This window comes from Pygocentrus nattereri, chromosome 7 (assembly GCF_015220715.1).
Source record: "Pygocentrus nattereri isolate fPygNat1 chromosome 7, fPygNat1.pri, whole genome shotgun sequence".
NCBI lineage: Eukaryota > Metazoa > Chordata > Actinopteri > Characiformes > Serrasalmidae > Pygocentrus > Pygocentrus nattereri.
Window position 1 is genome coordinate 6,868,466 of NC_051217.1, and position 24,423 is coordinate 6,892,888.

The 24,423-nt window shown below is 41.3% G+C and overlaps 1 protein-coding gene across 3 annotated transcripts in view; it reads left to right on the forward strand.

Moving 5' to 3' along the window:
- mical3a (microtubule associated monooxygenase, calponin and LIM domain containing 3a) overlaps nt 1–24,423 on the forward strand; it is a 125,090-nt gene that overhangs the window by 95,187 nt on the left and 5,480 nt on the right. Inside the window, exons 30-47 of one of the 3 annotated variants that reach the window (XM_037540055.1) lie at nt 2,012–2,250; nt 2,958–3,047; nt 4,414–4,566; nt 5,661–5,723; nt 7,427–7,504; nt 7,634–7,744; nt 7,899–7,978; nt 8,123–9,998; nt 10,097–10,191; nt 10,280–10,501; nt 12,322–12,372; nt 13,059–13,166; nt 13,288–13,381; nt 15,099–15,149; nt 16,312–16,362; nt 20,506–20,571; nt 23,462–23,561; nt 23,770–23,843. In XM_037540055.1, the coding sequence (XP_037395952.1) occupies nt 2,012–2,250; nt 2,958–3,047; nt 4,414–4,566; nt 5,661–5,723; nt 7,427–7,504; nt 7,634–7,744; nt 7,899–7,978; nt 8,123–9,998; nt 10,097–10,191; nt 10,280–10,501; nt 12,322–12,372; nt 13,059–13,166; nt 13,288–13,381; nt 15,099–15,149; nt 16,312–16,362; nt 20,506–20,571; nt 23,462–23,561; nt 23,770–23,843 (3,602 nt within the window). Of the gene's footprint in view, nt 1–2,011; nt 2,251–2,957; nt 3,048–4,413; nt 4,567–5,660; nt 5,724–7,426; nt 7,505–7,633; nt 7,745–7,898; nt 7,979–8,122; nt 9,999–10,096; nt 10,192–10,279; nt 10,502–12,321; nt 12,373–13,058; nt 13,167–13,287; nt 13,382–15,098; nt 15,150–16,311; nt 16,363–20,505; nt 20,572–22,511; nt 22,605–23,461; nt 23,562–23,769; nt 23,844–24,423 lie in introns of all 3 variants that reach the window. The other 2 variants (XM_037540054.1, XM_017687597.2) reach the window with 2 other exon arrangements.

Here is a 24,423-nt window from a genome sequence, read left to right on the forward strand (position 1 = left end):
ATCCACCCCTGGAGCCTTGCCACCAAGGAGCTTCTTAACTACCTTAGCGACTTCAGCCTCAGTAATGGACAAGCCTATTCCCATGTCCCCAGACTCAGCCTCCTCACTGGAGAACGTGTCGGTGGGATTGAGAAGGTTCCTTCCACCGCCCAATGACGTCTTCAGTCGAAGTCAGCAGCACACCATCTCCACTATATACAGTGCTAGTGGCACACTGCTTTCCCCTTCTGAGTCGCCTGACGGTTTGCCAGAATCTTTTCGGAGCTGACTTAAAGTCAGTTTCCAAGGCCTCACCAAACTCCTCCCATACACGGGTTTTTGCCTTGGCGACAACTGAAGCTGCAGATCGCTTGGCCTGTCGATACCTGCCAGCTGCCTCTGGTGTCCCACAGGCCAACCATGCCCGGTAGGACTCCTTCTTCAGCTTGACGGCATCTCTCACCTGGGGTGTCCACCACCGGGTTCGAGGATTACCGCCCCGACAGGCACCAGCTACCTTACGGCCACAGCTACAGTCAGCCGCTTCAGCAATGGAGGAACGGAACATGGCCCATTCTGAGTCAATGTCCCCCACCTCCCCCGATATCTAGTCAAAGTTCTGACGGAGGTGTGAGTTGAAGATCAATCTGACAGGTTCTTCTGCTAGACGTTCCCAGCAAACCCTCACTATACGTTTGGGCTTGCCTGGTCTGACCGGCATCTTCCCCCACCACCTGATCCAACTCACCACCAGGTGGTGATCAGTTGACAGCTCAGCTCCTCTCTTTACCCGAGTGTCCAAAACACATGGCCGCAAGTCCGATGACACGACTACAAAGTCAATCATTGAACTGCGGCCTAGGGTGTCCTGGTGCCATGTGCACTTATGGACATCCTTGTGTTCGAACATGGTGTTCGTGATGGACAAACTGTGGTTTGCGCAGAAGTCCAAAAACTGAACACCACTCGGGTTCAGATCAGAGAGGCCATTCCTCCCAATCACACCCCTCCAGGTCTCACTGTCATTGCCCACGCGAGCGTTGAAGTCCCCCAGTAGGACAATAGAGTCTCCAGGAGGAGCACTTTCAAGCACCCTTCCCAAGGACTCTAAGAAGGCTGGGTACTCTGAACTGCTGTTCGGTGCATAAGCACAGACAACAGTCAGGACCCGTTCCCCAACCCGAAGGCATAGGGAAGCTACCCTCTCGTCCACTGGAGAAAACCCCAACATACAGGCACCGAGTCGAGGGGCTATGAGAAAGCCCACACCTGCCCGCCGCCTCTCACCATGGGCAACTCCAGAAAAGAATAAAGTCCAGCCCCTCTCAAGGAGATTGGACCCAGAGCCCAAGCTGTGTGTTGAGGTGAGCCTGACTATATCTAGCCGGTATCTCTCAACCTCGCGCACCAACTCAGGCTCTTTCCCCGCCAGTGAGGTAACGTTCCAAGTTCCAAAAGCCAGTTTCAGCAACCGAGGATCAGAACGCCAAGGCCCACGCCTTCGGACACTGCCCGATCCACAACGCACCGAACCCCTACTACTGCCCCTCCCACTGGTGGTGGGTCGATGGGAGGGGGGACTCATGTAACTCCTTCGGGCTGGGCCCGGCCGGGCACCATGAGTAAATGCCCGGCCACCAGATGCTCGCTGGCGAGCCCCTCCCCAGGCCTGGCTCCAGGGTGGGGCCCCGGTAACCCTGTTCCGGGCAGGGTACACAAGTCCTGTTTTTGTGTCTTCATAGGGGTTATTATGGATCACACTTTGTCTGACCTGTCACCTAGGACCAGTTTGCCATGGGAGACCCTACCAGGAGCTTTTGCTCCAGACAACATAGCTCCTAAGATCATTCAAGCACGCAAACCCCTCCACCACGATAAGGTGGTGATCCAAGGAGAGGATTATTATTATTATTATTATTATTATTATTATTATTATTATACATTTTTTTATTTATTTATTTTAAGCAGCGTTAAACAGGCCAAGTATTGCAATAAAGAAGGCTTGTTATAATGCACTATTCTCTCCCTGCAGTAGCTCAGAGTCTGACATGGAAGAGGAGGATGAGGAGCTGGAGCCGGCAGCACCTTCTGATCTGGGGGGAGTTCCATGGAGAGAGGCCGTGGAGCTCCATGCCAAACTGAAGGGTGGAAGTGATGCTGGGGCAAGCAGGCAAGATGGAGATCAGAGGGAAGAAGAGTTGGAAGGAGAGGAAGACGAAGATGAGGAGGAGGAGGAGGAAGAAGAAGAGGAAGAGGAAGAATCAAGTGATGGTAAATTGAGTTTGTCTGTGTTTTACCTCTTAAATGTACACAAAGCGCAAAAGTCAAATGACATGGAGAGATTGTGCTGTGTTTTGTATTCGATTTTCCCATTTCTCTCTCCACCTCATTCTCTTTGTGTGCTCTTCATCTGTCCTCGTCTGATTGGTAATTATGCTGATATCAGTATTGTGGGTCCAGTTGTTAAATAGATGCAAAACTAAAGTCAGTAGGTCTCCACACAAAAAAGCTGAATAAAAGAAGCTGCAGATGTAGGGAAATAATGCTGATTAGTTATGTTTGTCACAGCTGCATCAGAACATATATTAGTGCTTTCAATCAGATGCTGTCTGCAAGATTGTTGTAAACAGTTCTGACCCAGTAAATTTCTCTAGAATGAAGCATTTTGTATTAAACCACAATGAATAACTTTGTTTACATTACTTTTTTTATTGATTTAATTGGAGTTGTTTCACTTTAAATTGTGGACCTTACTGCTATGTGAATATAATGGGAGGTTGGTTTTCAGTGTCTGATCATGCTGTCTGTCATCCTGTGCTGTGTAAAGATCATCCTCAACTTCTTCCTCTCTCCTTACTTCTTCCATCCCCTGGTCTGTGTTGGTGTGTGTGATTGTCATTCTCTCTGTGTGTGTCTGGATCACATGTCTTTCCTATCCTACTGTGTGTGTGTGTTGGGGTAATTGTGTGGGTTGGCAGAGGGGGAGTATAACCCTTGGGAGAGGGAGCTCCAGTCAGCTGTATGGCTGGAGAACCTCACTGCTGAAGAGGATACGGGTACCTTTAAAGGTAGCTCTGCCTGTGGATGCCTTTGGCCTGTATATACATTAGAACTCTAACATCATTACTGGTTGGAGAAAAGCTGCATTATCTAACCTTCCACATTTTACCTTGTTTTTTATGATCAAGATTTTGGACTTGGGTTTTATGTGCATGTTTAATGACACCACATTACAACTAAGGCTGCACAATGTATTTGTTATTTAAGTAGAAGAGGACAGCATCCAGGGTTGAAACAGTTACCTGTAGTTTTAGCTCACATCTAAAGAAGCAGCCGTCATTACTTATTCCACATGAAAACATGAATACTAAAATGTTTTCAAGCATATTATTCAGCTTGCTGCAACGTTTTTGTGCTACTGATTTTAACACCTCAAAAGAGTAAGACTAAGTATTTTTATCTTCCCTGCAGTCAACCAGATTTTTAACTCTTGCAGATACTTGAATATCAACTCTCAAAATCAAAAGTACTCAGAAATTTGCATCTCTGTTACAAATGCGTAAAATTGATCAAATGTAGACATTTTAATTTAACAGCTGAGCGTCACTTAAATGTTCTGCTCTTCTGGAGTATAATAAATTTGCAGTCAGTACATTTAAAAAAAAAATATTTATCTTCCAATACCTATATTATTCTGATATCATCGTGCATCCCTAGTTTTGAACATATTGCAAGGCGTATTACAATCTTATCATAATCTAATTGCAACACTAGTGTTTTATCCATATTGTGCAGCCTTAATTACAGTTGTGTTCATATTGCAGCTATACCAGCTGAATTCTGAAGTTCTGTAGAAAAGGGAGTTTCTTTTCCTTAAATTTGTTTCCTACTGAAGTGTGGACCCAATAAGTACATTCACCAATCTATGCAGAATTCATAACTTTAACAACTTGAGAATTCATTCATTCATTTATTTATTTATTTATTTTCTCAAGCATGTGAGTTTTGGATATTTATCTTTTTTATTGTTGCCACTAATCTGAACATTCATTACAAAGCAACAGTACAAGTGGTTCTGTGAATACAAGTTGAGCAAGCATTTTATCTTTGAATTGAATGCTGTAGTAGGCCTGTAACACCCTTATTTTCTGTGTCACCGCATGCTTTTACTGTTCCTGTAAGGTTAGCTATTTACAGCTCTTGAAATCTATACTAAAGTGCCCTGTTCTTTCTCTTCCTCTCTTCATTCTTTCTGTCTGTTTGGTTTGATCCCCCTGCGTCATGCTTTCTTTTGTGCTTGTTGTTGGACTTCACTGGGACACGTTGTCGTGTCCATTTTTGGCTACCTCTGTGACGTTCTCCTATTCGTGTAACCATCCCTCAAACTTCCCACACAACATCTAAACCATGCCACTGCAACCTTCAACTGCGCAGCAAGGAACCTGCAGATCCAGCAAGTCCTTCAGCCAGTGGACCCCCTTGTCCCTCATGTGGATATGCAGGTGGACGGGGACGAGGAGGCCGATTCAGCCTCGGTTTCGCAGCCCTCAGTCCCAAGTCAAGCCACCCAGCCTGCTTCCAGCACAGGTAACCCAGCCTGGAGGAGTCCTGCCCGACCACTGGCATCGACTTGGAAGGGGTGGACTAATGCTTTGCTGTGACAGAAATAGAGTATGAGAATGTTGTAATAGTCTCTAATGTGAATTTATTTGGCTGTGTTATGCTCAAGAACACATTTCATATCCTTCCTCTCACCCACACTAATAAGCCTTCTAATGACGAACAGTCCTGCTGTGTTGTCCACAGTAGTTTTTGTTTATTTCTTTATTTGCTGTTTTTGTTACGTGTTTAAGTTTTTATCAGCCTAAACTAATACGCTTCTTATCCATGATGAGCAGTGTTGTTGTGTTTACTTGGGCTTTTTATTTTTTGTTGTCTTTGTTGTGTGGATTTACACTACTGTTCAAAAGTTTGGAATCACTTGTCCTTTTCATAATGTAATAATATATTTTTATTTACAAATACTTTAAATAATATGCATTCACATAATATAGTAACTGGAATATATTCTCAGATTTTTTTTTAGTTTGTTTTCCATGTTGTGTGAGAACATCAGGAAGGTAGTAAATTACAAATAATGAAGTGTAATGACCAGTTTAGAGTCATTAATTCATGTCATCTGCCTGTGATTTAATCAGCACTTTTTAAAATATGAGGCATTCTGTGTGTCTATTAATTATAACTGTATTTAATCGAACTGAATTCCTGTTATACCGCTTTCCTCAGTCATTATACAATCGTCTACAGCTTTGTTCATCATTGTCAGAGCATCTTAAATTTTTTGCACATTCATACAAATACATTTTTATATCCGCAACAAAAGTATAATATTGAAAATGATGGTTCTGAACTTTTGACCTGCAGTGTATATTTTTATCACTCTTGTCACCATATTGTGTCTGTGCATGTTTGTCATTTATTTGTATTTATTATTTTCCTTTTTTACATTTATAATTATTTTTGACTGATTTTGTGTCCTTGACTTGTCTTACTATCATCACGGTGGAATGGGTGTATTTCCGAAACAGACCCCATCTCAAGCCCCGTTGTCTTACCATCCTCTTTTTTGGTCTTGTGTTCATATTTTGTTTTTCATGTGCTTGTTCATTAAATTCTTTTAGCCCCTTCCCACACATCTGCGCGGCACGAGGCTGTCAGGGCCTGGCTGGACTCGGTGTCTGGAGGTAGTGCCGAAAACAGTGCAACAGCTTTTGCTTTATGCCTTACGCACACAGTCGCGCACACACAGCAAAGCATGTTTAGGTGCTGAAACAGATGACACTGATGTATCCACATCCAGGTGGAATACACTGGCTGCATGGTAAAGCTTACTTAACTCTACACACTGCTGCATGCTGAAACCATGTGACATAGGAGGTGAATATTTCCTTTTAAATAGGATAAAAAAGGCCTTGACTTACACTTGGAGTTCATTATCTACCAATCTTGCTGCTTCCACACCTGAATATTGACTTGTGTATAGAGAGTAAGTAATGGCCTTCCTTGCATTTATAAATAGTTTTGAAAAGTATTTGAAGGATCTAAAAAAAAAAGGCATTAATCCACCCCCCCTCCCCCAATAAAAAAAAAAGATTGTGGTATAAGCTGGCACTTGGGTTGAAAAGCTGGGTCAGTGACAGGCCACAGATTTAACAAAGCCTGTTCAAGTTGTGCAAGTGTAATCTGGAGTGCAGTTTTGAAGCTGTTCATTTCATTTCAGTCTCAACAAGGTACCAAATGGACAGCTAAAGTGTCATCCCTTAGCAGAGAGAACATTTAAGGGATTTTATGAAATCTCTGGTGTGCTCTTCTGTGTACTTTCCTCCTTCCCTTTGTAGCGGCTTGAGTTATGAAGTGACACTAAACATATTGGAAAGGTTGGAGACTTTCTTTTTGAAATGAAAAAGCCTTGTCAAGATCCATGCTGAGATCTTAAAAGCCTAACGTTTACAGTTGTCAGATTTCTCAAGGGAGTTCTCAAGAGACATGTTTTCCAGAAACGTTTCCCCCAGGTTTTAATTTGTCCTTTTAAGTGTGATTTGTGGAAGGGGGCATATCTGCTTGTCTCATTTTTCCTTTTCATTAACATATCTTTGAGTACCTCTCCCCAACTGTTAAAACTGGGCCTCATTCATTTGCCCATGTGTGAATGGATATGAGCATGTGCCTGGGCTAACCACTAATGACACTTAACATGCATTTATGTTTGTCCTGTTTTTATATGCTAATAGTATATTCATACTGTGTTAAATGTTACATGGAACTACTATTTTTGCATGGTTGACATTTCAGGCTTTTTGACTTTTTCCATATTTTATACGTAAATGTTTTGTGTGCCTAACAGTTATACCACATTAGTTCTTAGAGGCTACATTAAAATGATAATTTAGCAGAAAATCAAAGATGTATCTGCATTTCACTTTGATAATTATGCTCTGGAGCTGTGTAGATAACAAGTAATGGCAGCTCATACCCTCCAGTCAGCAATCTGTAACTAGTTTTTAAGTGATCACAAAAAGACTTGCTGATGTGGTTTATGACTTACTGTCACCTCTTAGAATAAAAAGCACAAAAATGCAGTGCGTAGAACAGTAGTAGCAAACATCTTGAAGTCATAATTGTTATTTTTATGTTTGTCTGTTTTTGTTGATGACAGTGTGCCATGTGGTGACAGAAACTACATAGGCAAGTCTTTAGCCTTGTAGCTTCAGTGCAAAACTAAAGAAGCAAACATGCTTTGGTTGATTAGTTACATCTAAGGTAAAAGGAATGTTGTGCAACTTTTGATAGTTCTGCCTGAACTATCGCTCAGCCAGATAGTGGTTTAGGATCCTTCTGCTCTTGTTTTATGTACTGTGCTGACTCTGATTTCTTCCTGTGAACTCAGAGCCCTGTGAAGAGGAGGATGACCCGGATGCTGAGGCGGGGAGTCCAGACATTGAGCCTGGCACTGAGCTGGACGAAGGTTTTTTTTTTTCCTTTTTTTCTTAATGCTAATTTGCCATCTGATTGCAGTTTACTTTGCCGGACGTGGCTATGGATGATGAAATGTTAATAAATGGAGTACCTGCATATAATGCTTTCTGTGTTGCAGAAGACATCCCTTCAGATGCAGAGGCTGAGGCTCGATCACATAGTGTTGATGCAGAGCCTTTCCCAGTGCACACGGGCAAGCCAGAGATCGTCGAACATGTTCCCAAAAAGGGTAAGCTCTGATACATTTCTCAGGATTGGCATGTTTTGAATGTGTTTCTTTAATGCATATTCTATTTCAGCAGTAGTATGTAAGAAAAGAGATATCCCATGTACTTTGAAGGAGAAACCTAACCTGATTGTCTCTGCTTCCTTTATTTTCTCAGAGCATGTCTCTGCTGGTCCAAGGGAAATCATTGTGGATGTAATTCTTTCTCCAATACAAAAACCTACGCCACTTGAGGAGGTAATGTATTTGTTTTAAATTATTTTTGTTTGTTTGTTATAAATCATTTCGCTCTATTATTTTGCGGGTTGCCTTTGGTAACAAGGTGTTTGGCTGCTGCTTTTGATTTATTAAAATAAATTTTAATGCCTTTTACACTTCCAGATCATAGAGAAACCTTCCCCGGTGCTGATAAAATCTCCAGGGGCACGTTTTTTCCCTGAACCCTTTCTGGCTGATGATGTCCAACCACACGTGCTACCTTCATCGACTCCAGAGGTTAAGAGCCCTAATACCCCTGTTGCTGTGGCATCTCCCATTCGCTCCCAACCAGTGCCCCTACCAGAAACAGTCAGCCCAAAGTCGCCCATCCAGCCTGAGCCATGTGCCTGCTCACCTTCAGGCAACCCCTTGTCCCCGATTTGTGCTCAACCATTGCCATGCCAGGAGCCTTCCTCGCCCCTATCCATGGGCTCTCCTGTGAGGACTCAGCCAGTCCCTGCTGTAACCTCCACCCCTTTGGCCAAACTCACTTTGGTGGAGAATAGAACCACTGAACTTCTAAAAGCACAGGACTCAATAGAGGAGACACCAGTCAAGAAGAATGATATTATTGAGGAGTTCTGGCTGAAGAGCGCTGAGATTAGGAGGAGCTTGGGGCTCACCCCACTGGACAGGAGCAGAAGTATAGTAGAAAAGAGCATCGTTCAAGAATCTATCCCTGAACCTACATTGTCCAAATCTCACACACCGGAGGACCTCTCTGAGGAGGTGAAGCCCACCTTCACTGGCCGCTCGGTCATCCGAAGGCTCAACATCACTTTGGAGGGTCAAGTAATCTCTCCCGTGGAACCCAAAAGCAATGGCTCAGATAGAAGGGAGCTGAGCAGCAGCTCTGGCCTTGGCTTGAACGGTAGTACCATGACTAGCCAGACAGCAACAAGTGACAGTTATAACAACTCCGACTCCACCATGCTCACGCCTCCCTCAAGCCCCCCTCCACCTCCACCAAATGAGGAACCAGCGATGCTTACCAAGAAGCCTCTGGTTACTTGGGACAACCTTTGTGAAACTATTGCGGAACCTAAAGTGGAGAAAGCACCTTCCAAAGTTAAGACTCCCACCAGCCCTCCCCAAGCTAAACCTGCAACTGCTCCAGTCCCTGCCCCCAGAACAAACCCACCTGTGGTAATGAGGACTAAGGACCCCAATAAACCACGGCGAGAAGAAGTCAGGAAGTCCTTTGTGGAGTGTGTGGAGGAGATCCCGTTTGCCGACGATGTGGAAGACAACTATGACGATCGCACCCCTGACACAAGTGCACAGGATAGGTTTTACACTCCACCTACCAGTAAGGTGAACAGGGATAAACCACCCCTGCACCTCGCTTTGGCTATGGAAAATGGAAAACCCAACATTCCTGGAGCTCTGGTGTCCAGAGCAGTGAAGGGACCGCAGCACTTTTCTCCAGAAGCCAAAGAGATTGCAGAAGAGCGGATGAGAGAGAGGGAGAAATCTGTGAAGAGCCAAGCTCTCAAAGATGCCATGGCCAAGCAGCTCAATAAGATGAAAGAGGCTGAGTCATCTAAGGGTGCTGTGGCTAAAGTGGCCTGGAACGTTCCTGAGGTAGCTGTTCGAAACAAGAAACGTTCGAGTTCCCCCAAGACGTCTGCTGTGAAAGCCTTGGAGTCTAAAAAGCAAGCAGAGACACTTCCTGAACGTTTTTTCACCTCACCGTTAAGCAAGAGTTTGGACAGCTCTGTCACCTCTTCTGAAAGCTCTACAGGGGCCAAGAGTAAGAAGCGCAGCTCACTTTTCTCTCCACGAAAGAACAAGAAAGAGAAGAAGGCCAAGAATGAAAACAGGCTGTCCGGTACTGAAGAAACACCTCCCAAACACAAGTCCTTATGGAAGGCTGTTTTCTCTGGCTACAAGAAAGACAAAAAGAAAAAAGATGACAAATCTTGTCCCAGCACACCATCTAGCTCTACAACTGCAGACTCCGGAGTGAAGAAAGCATCACCTATGGCCAGATCTTCAGGTGAGTAGGAATGTCCTTGGTATCAACCATCAAACACTAATCTGTGGCCTTTTAAATAGTCTTAAATTCTGTTTCAACATCTCTTTCATATTTATTAGATTTGCGCTTGAGAAGAAACCTCAGCTTTTCCGAGGACTCTGATCTTTCCTGTGATGATGTTCTAGAAAGGTCTTCTCAGAAGTCCAAGGCAGATGTAAGTTTATCTATTATTAATGGAAATGGCTTGTTGAAAAAAGTTTTTATGTTTGTCTCACTTTAATTCCGTCTTTTGCCTTCCATAGCGACATATGGACTTGTTTGATCTAGTGTCAGATTTGAAAAAAGATATTTTGAAGGAGGAGAAGGAAAAAGATAAGGAAAGGATAAGGCATAGAGAGAGGGGGAGGGGGAGAAGCAAGGATAAATCAAAGGTGAGGGGGAACAAAAGAAGAATGAATGAAATGGAGAGAATAAAGTTGATGGAGAAAGTGATGGACATGGAACACGATAAAGGAGATGAGGAGGTATTTCCATATTATGCAGTAAAAGTATTTGAAGCTAATGAATTTCTAATAGAATTGAATGCAACAAAATATAGCTCATCATCTCCTTTTCAGACTTATTCTGGATCTGTATTTCACTTAATACAGTTACTTTAACTCCAATCATATACCATTTTGAGTTGCATTCATAATAGAAATTCAGTATCTTCTGTGTCTGTGTTTGTGTGGAAATCAGAAAGTAGGACTAGGGCCAGATGCATTATCGCATTTTCAAATACTGAAAAGGAACTATTTTACTGTTAAAAAGGAAAACGTCCAGCCCTGCTATTGCTGTATTAACATACCAGTGATTGCATTCACACATTTAGGAAATACATGTTATGCACTGAACACTGCTCATCTGGCCCTTTACTCTGATGCTGTACGTCAGTCAGTGCTAGGCTGTCTGTGGAGTTTGTTGTATTGTTAGTTCATTAGAAAATGTTAGGTTAGAGTTTCTGCTGTGGTGAATTGTGTTGTAGCAGGTGTCTTAAACTAAAAGGATGTATTTTACAGGTTTTGGGAATTGTGTGGGTGGCTTCTCACGCACACCCTCTTCAACTTAATACAGTACTGAGCCTCTTTAATATTAGACATGGGTGTGTTATGCTGGCAACTGGTACTCTGAGCTTCCCACTTTCCATGTCATAGCATTTAAAGGAAAAAATAGACACTCGAAGCAACTTGGTGCTCGTTTGGCTGCTGTGGGTGTATAAAAACTCTTAAAAAGCCTTCACCCGGAAGTTAAAGAGTTTTAAAAGTGGATGTAGGCTATAGCAACTCACCATTAATATAATGATGAAATTGACAAGAAAGCGCACAGTTTGATATTGATACATCTTGTACAGAACAACTTATGCAGTGATTCCTGTATCACACTGTAATTAGCAATATAATATACAAAGAACTTGGACACAAATACCAACACAAGTCTAAAACATGCTTTATTACTTCTTGTTCTATGGGCAATGCCATGTTGAGATTATGTTACAAGACTGCCACTCAGAAACCCAGACTTCTCTTAGTGGAAATTGAGTTTAAATGGATTTTTGTACCTCCAGTTTTCACTTGGTCATAAAGGCAGCATTAGATTCTGAATTTCTGTGCTTAAGTTAATTGATGTTAATGAATAGACAGTAATAATCCTACAAGACAATTATTGTGCATGAAAAGACAATTGTGCAAGAGCTCTGAATTGTGTGCATTGTAGGGACCAAACAACGTGAAAATCGATGGATTCAGATTTTAAATGCCAAAAATTCTGTTAACCAGTAATACTGGCTGATTATAATCTCATACTTGCTTTAAAATGGACTTGTATAGTCCAGTAGTTTCATTTAACTTGTTTTTTTTTTTTCTGACAATCATTTTCAGGTCTGAATTATTACAATTCTGAATCTCAATTAAACAACAAAGTCTTAAAAGTAAGAAGGCCTTAGAGGCAGAGCTACCCAAAATGCTTTGTGCTGTTATCACCTCTGATTGTTTTTTTTTTCTTTTTTAATTAGTTTTCATTTTAATAAAGGTCGAACATATCATGCTAATGTAGTTAGTGAAAAGGTGCTAATTTATTGGTTCTATCATTGACCAACAGATGTATTGGTCAGACTTTAGTACAGTTGCACTCATTCTAATGACTCGGAAACTATGGTAAACGTTTGGTTCTGTTCTATTTATTAATTTGTTTTGGTGTTGTCGTAGATTGATTGGATTTAACTGTACATTAACCCATTCAATCATACCATTTGTTTTGTGTTTGTTTCATTGTTCGTGTTTTATCTTTTTATTTTTCCCCCACAAAGTCTGTTTATGTTCCTCACGCATTGGCGTTCAAGAGATCATATGCCACAAAGGTAGTGTGTTTATTCCCATTGGTCCACCCATTCTGAGCATGCTTCAGTCTACCTCCTAACCTTTGTCTACTGTGGTCCATGTGTTCCTCCATTACTGTACTACTAATTGTTTCTTTCATAAGCATGACTCAGCTAGGCTGCAGTACCCCATTTCTGCTGGAGGATTTATCTGCCTCTGTGGTCACATGATGTTTTTCTCAAAAGGCTTTCCAGCTGGTCTTATTCTGCACTATACTTCACTTCACTGGTTCATATTTGCTTTGTGGGTCCCTACAGATTCCACAAACATCACCTCTCTTCAGACTTGCCTTTTGTTTTCTTTCTGTCTGTCTTGATTTGCAAAACATGCTTTGCAAAGAAGGGAATTAGGGCACATTTGGCCTGTATAGTATTTTTACACAGCACAACACTTTTTAAATACAGATCTCCTTGTGATACCACATATAGGGTCAGGTATATACAAATGCATAAAAAACTAAAAAGGACTGGTTATATTCCCTGTAGTTGAATATATTGTGGTGCTGTTTTAGCTGTTTGGTTCAGATGTTGCTGTACTGATGTAGAAGTCATAGATTAGCCCTTAAAAAAAACTGAATCAAGCTGTCTTTTCATCCCCCTCTGTTTAAAATTTCTCAAGGTCCAGGTTGTTTCTGTTTTGGGACTCATGTTTTGTTTCCTTTTTGCAGAAGACGTACACCGAAGAGGAGTTAAATGCCAAGCTGACGCGGAGGGTCCAGAAGGCAGCCCGTCGACAGGCCAAGCAGGAGGAGCTGAAGAGACTCCACAGGGCTCAAGTGAGACCGTGCTGACGAATTTACAGATGTAGACAGTAGAAGGATGAATGGGAAAATTAGGCATTCTCCACAGTTCTGAACAAGCGAGAGCCTTCATTATGGGATTGTTTCTTCCCCTCAGATCATTCAGAGACAGCTGGAGCAGGTGGAGGAGAAACAGAGGCAGCTGGAAGAGAGAGGTGTGGCTGTGGAGAAAGCACTGCGAGGGGAAGCAGGTACTTCAGAAGTTTCATTCTTTCATCACTTTTACCCTCTCTGTACATGCTAGAGAGTTTAATCATGTCTCTGATCTTTCTGGCTGGAGAGGAAGTCTTGCCGACACAACTGGCAGTTCAGCTGTGTGATATGTGTATATAGTAGTTTTGAACTTCAGTTACAAACGTCAGATAAAAGAATGAGAAGAAATGAAAACACGTTAACCCATTTGCTTTCTCTTTTTGCACATCTAAAGTGATGTCATTGGTTTGTGTTCAGCAGCTTTGCTTACAAGTAAACTCATGCCAGTTTTCCCGAAATGTTTTATGGTTTTGGTATTTGTATTAGGCTTCACATAGCTCAGGAACAGGGCACCAAACATTAAACAAATCACTAGATAAAAAAAATTCTAAACCTGTGTGACCTGTTTCAAAACAGTAGCTAGACATGTTCGTCTGCTGAGCTCAGAGCATCTGTGGGCTCCTCATCCCATATGCAGTAGACAGTGTGGAAATGGACCTTTGTTTTGAAGTGAGAAGTAATTGCTTTTAAGTCTCATTGCAGCTTGACCCATACTTTGTATGTTCTTCATATACAACTCATGTTGAGAAGCACATGACAAGGGACTATCAAGACCATATTTTCATGTAAAGATTGTGTATAGGTTTAAAATAGATGTCTTCTCCAACCTTGGTATATGACAGGGGTCTCAAACTTAAATTACTTTGGGGCTGCTAGTCAGGTGGTCTTCTATATATGTATATTAAAAGTATGAATTTTAATTACATAACATATACACTCATTTAATGTCATCTTAGTTTATATTTGTTAGCAAAAAATCTGAACTACTACTACTTCTACTATTACTATTATAATTAACTATTTTAAAATAACTGTTGTTGTTGTTATAAGTAGTTATAGTAGTAGTAGTAGTAGTAGTAGTGATATACAAACAATGCAAGTAAAGTTATCATGAGTGTTAGTAAAATGTGGTTAAATCTGTATTCTCAGTGGATTTATTTGATAAATTCATGAATTTCACAATTCTGAGGAAGGTTTAACCATGTAAATTAGAATAATAGCCAAGTTAGCAATTTTTTTTGTTTGGTTTTTGTTTGAGGGATTTTTCTTGTATGCTGTGCCTTTTTAATTTTTAATTTTTTTTTTATTTCAACATCATTAAGTGTCAGCCTAAGCTGATTTTAATATAGCGTCAGCCAGTCATATAGTCTGGTGGGTGAAGCAGACGTAAATATTTATTTGCTGAAAAGTGAAAAGATTTTGGGTAAAACATTTTGAGGGACAGATTTAGGATAAATTGTAAACATGTGGCAGGCCATAGGAAGTGGTATCGGAAGCTGGATGTGGCAAGCTGGATGTTGCCTAGTATTTTGAGACCCCTTGTTTATGAGGTTCATTAAGTGGTCAGATTGTAAGGACGTTTTTAACCATGGTGGTTTTGTGAGGCCTCTTTCAAAAGCCACATGTATATATTGCAAAAGGTAGTAAAGATAAAATTAAGCCGTAGATGATCAGCAAGCAAGATTTGATTTTCAGCTATCAGGGCAGTGTATTAGATTAGCGAACATCACCCAGTTTGGTCTTTCTGATCATTTTGCTCCCACTCCTGTTCCTCCCCTGTTCATCCCATCACTGAAAGTAGTGTTTTTTCTTCTTCTTCTTCAATTGAATCTCTTAAGATGCTTCTTAACCTCTCTATCCTTCACTCTCTTTAAGGGTTATATAAAGGTTCTAGTGTTAGTCCAAAACAGCGTAAGAGGCGCTCAGGTATCCAATGCCGATAATGGTAGTAGATGTTTACAGTCGTCATCCGTGACCACATTCCAAACATCATCTCTCCTGGTCTCTCCTCGTGTGTGTTTTAGCTGCATGGCTGTGAAACTGACTGTGTGTCTAACATAGATTTGTGTGCCCTCTCACTGGATGTGGTAAAGTCAAATGGCTTACGATTCTTATAATGCAATATTCTGGATTTTTTTTTTTTACAGTGACCAGTTTAGACATTTTGATAACACTTTACTGAAAGACAGCTTTACATGAAACATTAAACCTACATAAACCTTTCATGACCACTGACATAAATGTGTTAACCTTTATAAGGGCTTATCACTTGTTGCTACACATTCTGAGGTGAATTGACTTCATAACTGACAAAGTATGCTTAATACTACCTGACACTTGTTGGAACAAACCTTTAAAAACTTTTGTTGGTATATGTCAGTTGTCAAAAGCTTATGTCAGTGTCATGTAACATTACAAATGCTGCCCTTCAATAAAGTGTTACTGAAATATTTTATATTTCCATTTCTCATAAAAACTGTAAATTATATTTGCAACATAGCTGGCAAACACTCATCAAATACAGGGACTTTTGACATAGTATATCACTGCTTTAATAACCAAACCTTATCTCCAAAAACATAATATAGGAGGCAAGTGTTCTTAATTTGATCTGTTGGTCATCAAGAAATATTTGCATATTATGTAAAAGGCAAAAGAATGGAGTGATGAGATTTGGATTTGACAAAGTCTTTCTAGTTTCTTGTTGGGATATTTCTTTTGTCACATATGTAGAGGTCAGTTTGAATGGATGGGCACGGAAGTAGTTGATTTTGGACTCCTTTCCACTCCAGAGACTGTGGCAGGGCACAGCAGCACACAGCAGCAAATCTATGTGCCCATTATATCATTCCAAGGACATGCTGTGTACATACAATGTCTGTATTTAACCACATGTGTTATTATATAACATGTTGTTTTGAGTAAGTGTATTTTGTATTCTGCGCACTTGACAGTGTAAGAGGTGTGTGGGTGTTTGTGTGCGAGCACATGCATGATTTTTTTTTTTTTTTTTGTACTTGCAGAGTTGTTGCCACTAGCTGTGCCTGTGTGTGTGCAGTAACATATCTCTAATATATCCTTATTGTAGACTATTGGGGAGAGTCTAATTACAGTGAGATCCTGGACTTGCATCTGGGCGGTATGTATTTCAAACCTGTCGCTTCAAACTAACCAACAGCTAACATACCTCTGTTTTCCCCACTGTACTTACTGAAGTTCGTCCCCATTACTCTGTCCCGTTCCAACCCTCCCCCTAGCCCATTATGGCTTCTCTACACCACAGCGCATTTCTCACAGAGTAGCATGTTAGGAGTTTGTGGAGCTTTCTAAAAGGGTAGTTATTTCATATTTTTATACGCATATTTCAGTGCCTATAACAAAGATATGGCAGCTGGTAAACGTGTAGGGCTGTGAAAGTTAATGTATTTATTGTTACAGCGTTATAGCATGATAAAGCATTAACATGTTACATTTTTAGCACCATTGTGATATTGTCCACAATTGTAGCCCTTTGTTTCAAATACAGTGCAGTAAATGCCTTTTAAAGCAGTACTTTCGGCAGACTGTGCTGGTCAGTGCTTCCTGTGGATAAATCAGCAAGCAGCAAAGTAACAAAAGCAAAGTGAAAAGCTACAGTTCATAAGAGCCCCATCGTAGCAAGAATACAAGAGCTGTACGAGAGCAAAAGAGATGTTCTTATGCAGAGCGAATGTTGTGTAAGGAGTCTTCAAGGACTGTTATCGGTATAGCATGATGTTTATGCCCAAAGAGGGAATTGAACCCTGATCTGCTGCGAGGAGGATTGCAGTGTTACCCACTCGCTTAATTTTTATGTTTATGGTTCATGTAAATCATGCATTCACATGAGTAAGATAATGGTATTGAAGTACTAAATGCAATAAAAACATTGATGCAATTAAATGCAATTGACTTCAAGAAGTAATGTAAATAGTTGCAACTGCCTTAAATTGCTTTTTCCATTGCTTGGGGGCAGCTAAACTCAGCCCAACTGTTTTAATTATACAGCTCCTAACTGCAATTTGGGTGCTTGTTTTTTTTTTTTTAAGCTTACTTTTAAATACTTTGTAGATTAAACTACTAAACAGCTTTTGCACTTCTCTCTGGCCTTAGTAGAGCAGCTGGCTGTCTGTCAGCTTTAGCCTAGCATAGCTTGAGCTCTCTCCCCTCACTATCTCTCCTCCCATACCTGCTCAGTTGTCCAGGGCTGTGTGTGTGTGTGTGTGTGTGTGTGTGTGTGTGTGTGTGTGTGTGTGTGTGTGTGTGTGTGTGTGTGTGTGTGTGTATGTATGTATGTGTGAAGGCCAGAGTTCAGCGCTCTTTTCCATATTACTCCCCCTTCTTCTATGTGCCCCGTCCAAATCCACATGGACCCTCTGAATAGTGCTTCAGTGATTGAACGTGTTGTCCCGTGGTGTGGTGTAGACTGTTTTTGTGCTACTTTGCTGGTAAGCTATGCTTTAGACATCCACATTGCCAGGAGATAGCGTGGAGTTCTATTTCAACCAAAACCAAATTCAAAAATGGAGGGGAAAAAAAGAAATGAAACCATCTCTTGTGTGCACAGGGCAATGAAAGCTTGTTTTCATTTTCTAAGTATTTGCTTTTTCATTGCAGTAAAATCACATATTACATTTTCTGAAGCCTGTAGCATGTGATGCAACTTCTTTTGCAACCGGTGATTTAGAAGCAAAGTATTGGTATCTGCATGTGTGAGGAATGTATATGATGTGTGTTACTCTCTCTGTGTAATCATTGTCTAAAACAACACTTAATCCACCAACATCTCAGGTAGGTATAAACTGCAGGCAGTATGTAGTAGGTCAAACACAACATACCCTTTATTAGATAGGCAGTTGTACTAAATCTCTAGGCTTTTGTTAGTTGAAGAATTGAAGCTGCTGAGAAGGAGCTGAGAATTCCCGGAGGGGAATAGATCTCGAGTTTAGTTATGGACTTCTCTTGTTTGGATGCATGTGAGTGGCTGGCATTCTTAAGTTAGGTTCAGTTTATTGTTTTTGAGAAAAAGTGGGTTTCTCAAAACACAGCTCTAAAAATTTGAAAGTAAGAAGCATAGTTAATGTATCTGCAGGCCATAATCAATAACATTCACTGGCGTTTCACTCACTGATCATTGTGCACTATGCAATCTCAGTCCATCACAGTGCAAAATATTGATTTTTGGAGAGTCCTGTCTACAGATGGTTATGTATATTTTTGTCATGTCTTTTCTGGTATCAATACAGTTGAGTTTGGCCTGGTTATATGAAAGTGGGTTATCTGCATATCCAGTGTTGGTCCTGTAGGGTTTGGAGTCCTGCATGGTTTGGTTTACAAGGAAAGAGAGTGAATCTTTATGTAACTATCCTTTTGAGGAGGGTTATTTGAAACATTAGCACAGTGAAATGACAGCATGAAGAAAATCAAAAATGAATGCTGAATTACAATTTTTTAATATTCAGTAAAAACTTTGTTTTAACTTTAACACAGTCAGTAACATTGCTCACTTTAAATTTTAAGCTGGTTGAGCATCAGATGAGTTTATCTTAGTGATGCACTGAAGTGAAATGTTTTGGCCAAACCTGGAGTGCAGGACACACTGGGTTAAAAACAGAAACCAAAAAAAAGGAGTTTGTGGCACATACAGTAATGTCCTTGACTACAGGGAGTGGTTGATCATCTAAGGCAGTAAATTTCATTATTTCCTAGTTATCCTTTTTTTTTTTTTGTGGCTACAGATGGCATTGCCATGCTTTCTGTTTCTGTTGTTTTGATGTTTACATATGATTACATAACACAATGAAAGACCGATTCTTGTTCTTTTAACTTACTATTTGATGTTTAATGAACACACCATTTTTGGTCACAAGTATTTTGGTGCCAGTACTGAGGCAGAACTAACCATGAACATTGTGTTGGACAAAGAATTATTTGATCAGTTAACAAAAAAGAAGTGAAGGGTTTAGAAGAAGGAGCTGACATCATATCCCTGTATAACAGGATGTTTGTGGTAAAAGTGAATGTGTGTTTCTTGGTAAAACAGCACTTATGGGCTGCAAGATTGAATGATGCAAAGCCTGAACATTTACTATTAAAGTTTTTTGATTGTAGTAACAGTAAGATCCAGGTGGTTAGAGCACCGACCACTCCATCGCCAAAGGGCCATGCAGCTCTTAATAGCAATTTTGAGTTGTAATTAATTCAGGTAGTGACATGAGTGAGATATTGTATACCCTGACATAACACATTGTATTTCATAACAGACAGAGTTTAACTGCCTCACTGATTAGATGCAATATTGGCTGACAGAGCTTTGACCTCTTTGGAGCTAACTGCAGTATCTCAGATTTAGCATACTGCACACTTGTTGGAGTCGCTGTCACCTTTCTGATAGTCCCTTGTTCCAACATTACACATTCGCTTATGCAAGTCATCCACCCTAAGTCCATGAGGCCACATTCTCCTGGCTTTGATTCCCTCGTTTGCCTCTTGCAGACCACCTCCACCAAACCTACCACTGCACTCATGTTTCAGTCATCACGTTGACCTTTTGATTTCATTTTCTTTTTTCATCATTCTTTATTTCTTTTGACTTGCGTGGTGTGTCGAATCTTGCTTTACACTTCAGAGAAGCCAGAGCAAAGCCAGAGCAAAGAGACTGGATGCTTTCATACAGAACAGAAGCATCCTCAAAGATGGAATGGTGATTACACACCCATTCCTTTCGTGTTCATTTTAGTCTCAGGTGTCCACAATTTACCTGTCTGGGTAACTTACTTTGGATGTGCTCTATACTAACATGCTCTCCAAAGTTCTTTGATCTTTGGGACAGGGTATTTATAGACATATAGTCCTGAGTCAGGCTCATTTTTAAAATGTTTCCCCAGCACAGTGGAAAAGTTCAAAGCAGGGCTGTATTATTTACTGCTAAATTCTTTTCTAGTATTTCTTTCAGTATTTCACTCTTGCTCATTCCCCCCTCTCTCCCTCACACTTTCTCTCAGTCTCCATCTTTTTTCCCCCCTCTTTCTCACTCTCTCTCTTTCACCCACACGCACACCACTGCGCTGCTGCTCTGAATTTCTTCCCATAGGTCTCTTGCCTTTTTGATTTTTCTCCTCACTGTTCTCTCTCCCTCATCTCTCCTTCCCCTCTCTTTTATACTGACCCTGTTTTTTTCCTTCTCCCTACCTTCCCCTCCCTCCTTTTATCACCTCCACCACTCTTCCATCCTTTCTTTCTCTTGTTCCCTGTATTGTGGAAGTTGAGCCCTATGTCGGGACCCCTCGCTGGAGACCCCTGTCCTTCTGCCCATGCTGTACCCCAGAAGGTAACGTAAACACCGTCTCGTCTGACGCTGGCCAGCCCTGTTACCGTGACAACCTGTGGCCTCTCTCTGACTACCTGCTCCGAACCTGTGGAGCATTGCTCCTCCCCTTCATCTTACAAGCCACCCCCCCCCCCCGAATTTCATTAAAAACCTCTTTCAGAGAATTTCTTTCAGAAAGAGCAGAATCCCTAGTTTCATCACCTTTATAACACACACGAACGTCTCCGATTTTACTAGTAAACTGGTCTGATTAATGTGTGAATTTAACCAATAGCATGGTTTGCTGTTTTCCATAGAACTAAACAAAAATGGTCCATGTGGTGTGTCATCCCCTAAAGCCTGTTCTGAACGGCTGTTTGTTGTAACTGTCCATTGTAACTGTAATTTAACTGTGTGTTGGTGCGTCTGCAGCCCATAACACACGGATGATTTTGTACAAAATTTAAAGATATATTTGTTAGTGAGAAACTTTGGGAGGAGTGTTTTCACACAGTGGGATTTCTTAGTTACCTGCATAACTTGTTACTTTTTCTCCTATTGCGTTGATTTATAGCTAGTAATAACTAAATTTGAACTACTCTGTGAAGTACCCCTCTCAGTCTTACACCTTGCTCACATCAAGGAGGTCATTCTTTGACATATAGTGCCTATTAGGGATGTAAATTTATAAACCAATTAACTGTTGACCAACAAGTAATCAATTGCTCAACCAGTGCTTTTGGTTCAAAACAAAAAAAATGTTATTTCCAATAAACAGTAGTTCCCATTTGAATTGGTGGGTTTATAGTTCAGGCTGTAAATAGGTTCTGAATTGTATTGGTGAAGGCACAATAGGAAGTTGGTTCTGCCTACTAAAAACTGAAGCACACAGCTAACAGTAGTGGTGTTTGGGATGATAGAGATAAGACAGACAATTATTGCGTTAATGTTCCCCAAGGGAAAGCGTGCCGTACAGCAGTGTGAAGAAATTGCACATGGGTGTGTAAAATTATAGAGGACATGGTAGACAGTAATAGCTTTCGAGAGCTACTGAGGTACATTGAACCAAAGCTAGACGTGGTCATGGCAGTTACGTTTGTTGATCATTAATTAAATTGGTCTAGTAATGGTTAAATATAACTTCAATATTTAGAACTTCTAGTAGAACATCATCGTATATTCCAGTCACTTTGTCAACTTGTTGTTTTTGTTACTATGTTCATGAACATATAGATGTCAGCTCCTCAGTTTAAACAGAACCTGGTTCTTACGTAGAATGTTAAATGTAGTTTCAGGCAGTTTTCTTCATAGACACTCTGATACCTGGTTCCACCTGTTGGAACTACATTCTATGGTCCGCGTACAAGGGAGATAAAGGCGTGTCTCTGAACAGTAATATAGAATTTAATTGTTATTTTCATAAATATGCGCATGTCAAGTATTTTACAATGACTTGAAACATGGCACAGCCAATCAGATTTCAGTACTCGTGTTTTATAATTATTTTAATTAAGCTGTGTCATGTCCTTGATCTTAGGCTTGCCAGTTAACTATGGATCAGTGAAATTTGCCAGAATTTGCATCCCTAAGGCCTACAATATACAAGCACAAAGATTCCTCGTTAGAGACTTCTTAACCTAACTAAAGTAGCAGTATTGTGAGTGTGTGAGTGTGTGTTCTGTTAATTAAGCCAGCCTGTGTGTTGGTGTGGCTGCTCTGAGACTGTGCTAATTGTGGTTTTCTCTCTGGGTTTTCTCTCTGTGTCTCTTCTTTGGGGGAGCATGGGGATGAGTGTGGTGGAGGCCTCTGGCAGTGCGTGTCCGTTGGATAAGTTGAGCCTCCAAAAACCTGTCAATCATTGTGTCTCTCTTTGTCTCTGTCTCTCTCTTTCTCTCTCTCTGTCTGTCTCACATTGTTCCTGTGTCTGAGGAACTTTGCTTTGCCTCTCTGTGTTAAAACAGCCAAAGATGGTACCAGCAAGCAAAGCCATTCGATTTATGTGTGTACTGTGTTTTTCCCTTTTGTGTTGCAAGAGCCTCAGCTCCGTCAGCTAAGTATGTCATGCTGTGTCCAGGTTTGCCTCGTGATGGCTCATTTACACTGCTTGGCTCCACAGACCTGTATGCATGTGTGTCTTCTGTGTGTGCGTGTATGAGAGAGTCTGTGTCTGAAAGGGATGGAAAAGGGGCTATGTCACCAGCTGTTAGGACTGTACTAGCATGGACTGACTTGTACAGTTGCCCAATAGTGCAGCCAATGATTGCATTGGCCATGGACTTCGATACTGCATGCCACAACGTTCTTTTTACCCATGCACAGTACATGTAGGTTGGTACAATACAGGATCTATAATGTTGAACAGAAGCCTTAACCCACAACAGAATTTAAAGGAATTGTTTTTTGCTAACAGGCTTTTGGGTTAAAAATCACATTATACATTGTCAGCTGAGACTTTAAGGTCCTGGGCAGAGAAAAAAGTAAAATGAAAATTACATCCATGTAATTAACTTTCATTTAATCTTTTTTCTCTGGGTGCATCATGTGTTTTATAACACAGACACTTGGAATAGAGTTCATGAATAAGAGTAAAGAAAGTTTAAGCTTTATATCATCTGCCTTGAAAAGAACAGATTGCCCTAAAGTTCAATCTGATATGATGTTACTCAAGTGCTTTCAAAATCAGAACTCCTATCTCCACGCCATCTTCTGTGATTTTAACAGCAGACTTGACCCAGGGTCAGTGGTCTTGCTCCAGTCCCCCCTCCCTTAGCCCTCCAACCCTACATCCCCTGACAAGACATCCTGGCTTGGCTGTCATTGCATTGGCTGTGTGGGTGTCTGTGTCAGATCTCTATGTCAGAAGCTAAGTTCCCACACAGCTCCTCACCCTTGCATGGTTTGCCTTTTTCAGGAATGGGTAAAAAGGACGATCCAAAGCTGATGCAAGAATGGTTTAAACTGGTCCAGGAGAAGAATGCCTTGGTGCGCTATGAGTCAGAGCTGATGATATTGTAAGTATATCATCATCCACTTCCTCTGCAAGCCTTTGAGCTTACCATGTTCCCGGACAAGGGATCCTTATGTATGGTTCTTGAGTTTCATATAAATTGATGGATACATGGATTTACATTAGAATGTATTAGACAGTATATTTGTAGTGTCAGAGAAAAATGAAGTATTAAATCAAGTATTAGGTCATTTCATCTCCTCTTTCCCCAGTGCTCGTGAGCTGGAGCTGGAGGACAGGCAGAGTCGACTGCAGCAGGAACTCAGAGAACGCATGGCAGTCGATGGTGGTTTTACCCTTTTATCCTTCTGCATAAGTGTGTCAGTCTAAAAAAAAAATAGCTAGCTAAGTTGCGACTCATGTAGTAGAGATATCTTTTAAGGGTGCCCTACATTTTTGGCCCTGATCTCAACCAGAAATGTTGAGTATTGGCAGACATTAACATTTTTGCAGATAGGACAGCCTTACAGTGCTTACAAGTTGGAAAACCAATACAATTCAAGTAAGATATGCTAAGCTGACAGTTACTTTAAAATCCATCCATCCATCCATCCATTATCTTCCACTTCTCCGGGGTTCGGGTCGCGGGGGCAGCATCCTAAGCAATGAAGCCCAGACCTCCCTTTCCCCAGCCACTTCCACCAGCTCTCCAAGGGGGATTCCGAGGCGCTCCCAGGCCAGCTGGGCGATATAGTCGCGCCAGCGTGTCCTGGGTCTTCCCCGGGGTCTCCTCCCAGGTGGACTCGCCTGTGACACCTCCCGAGGGAGGCGTCCAGGAGGCATCCTAACCAGATGCCCGAACCACCTCAGCTGGCTCCTCTCGACGTGAAGAAGCAGCGGCTCTACTCCGAGTCCCTCCCGGATGA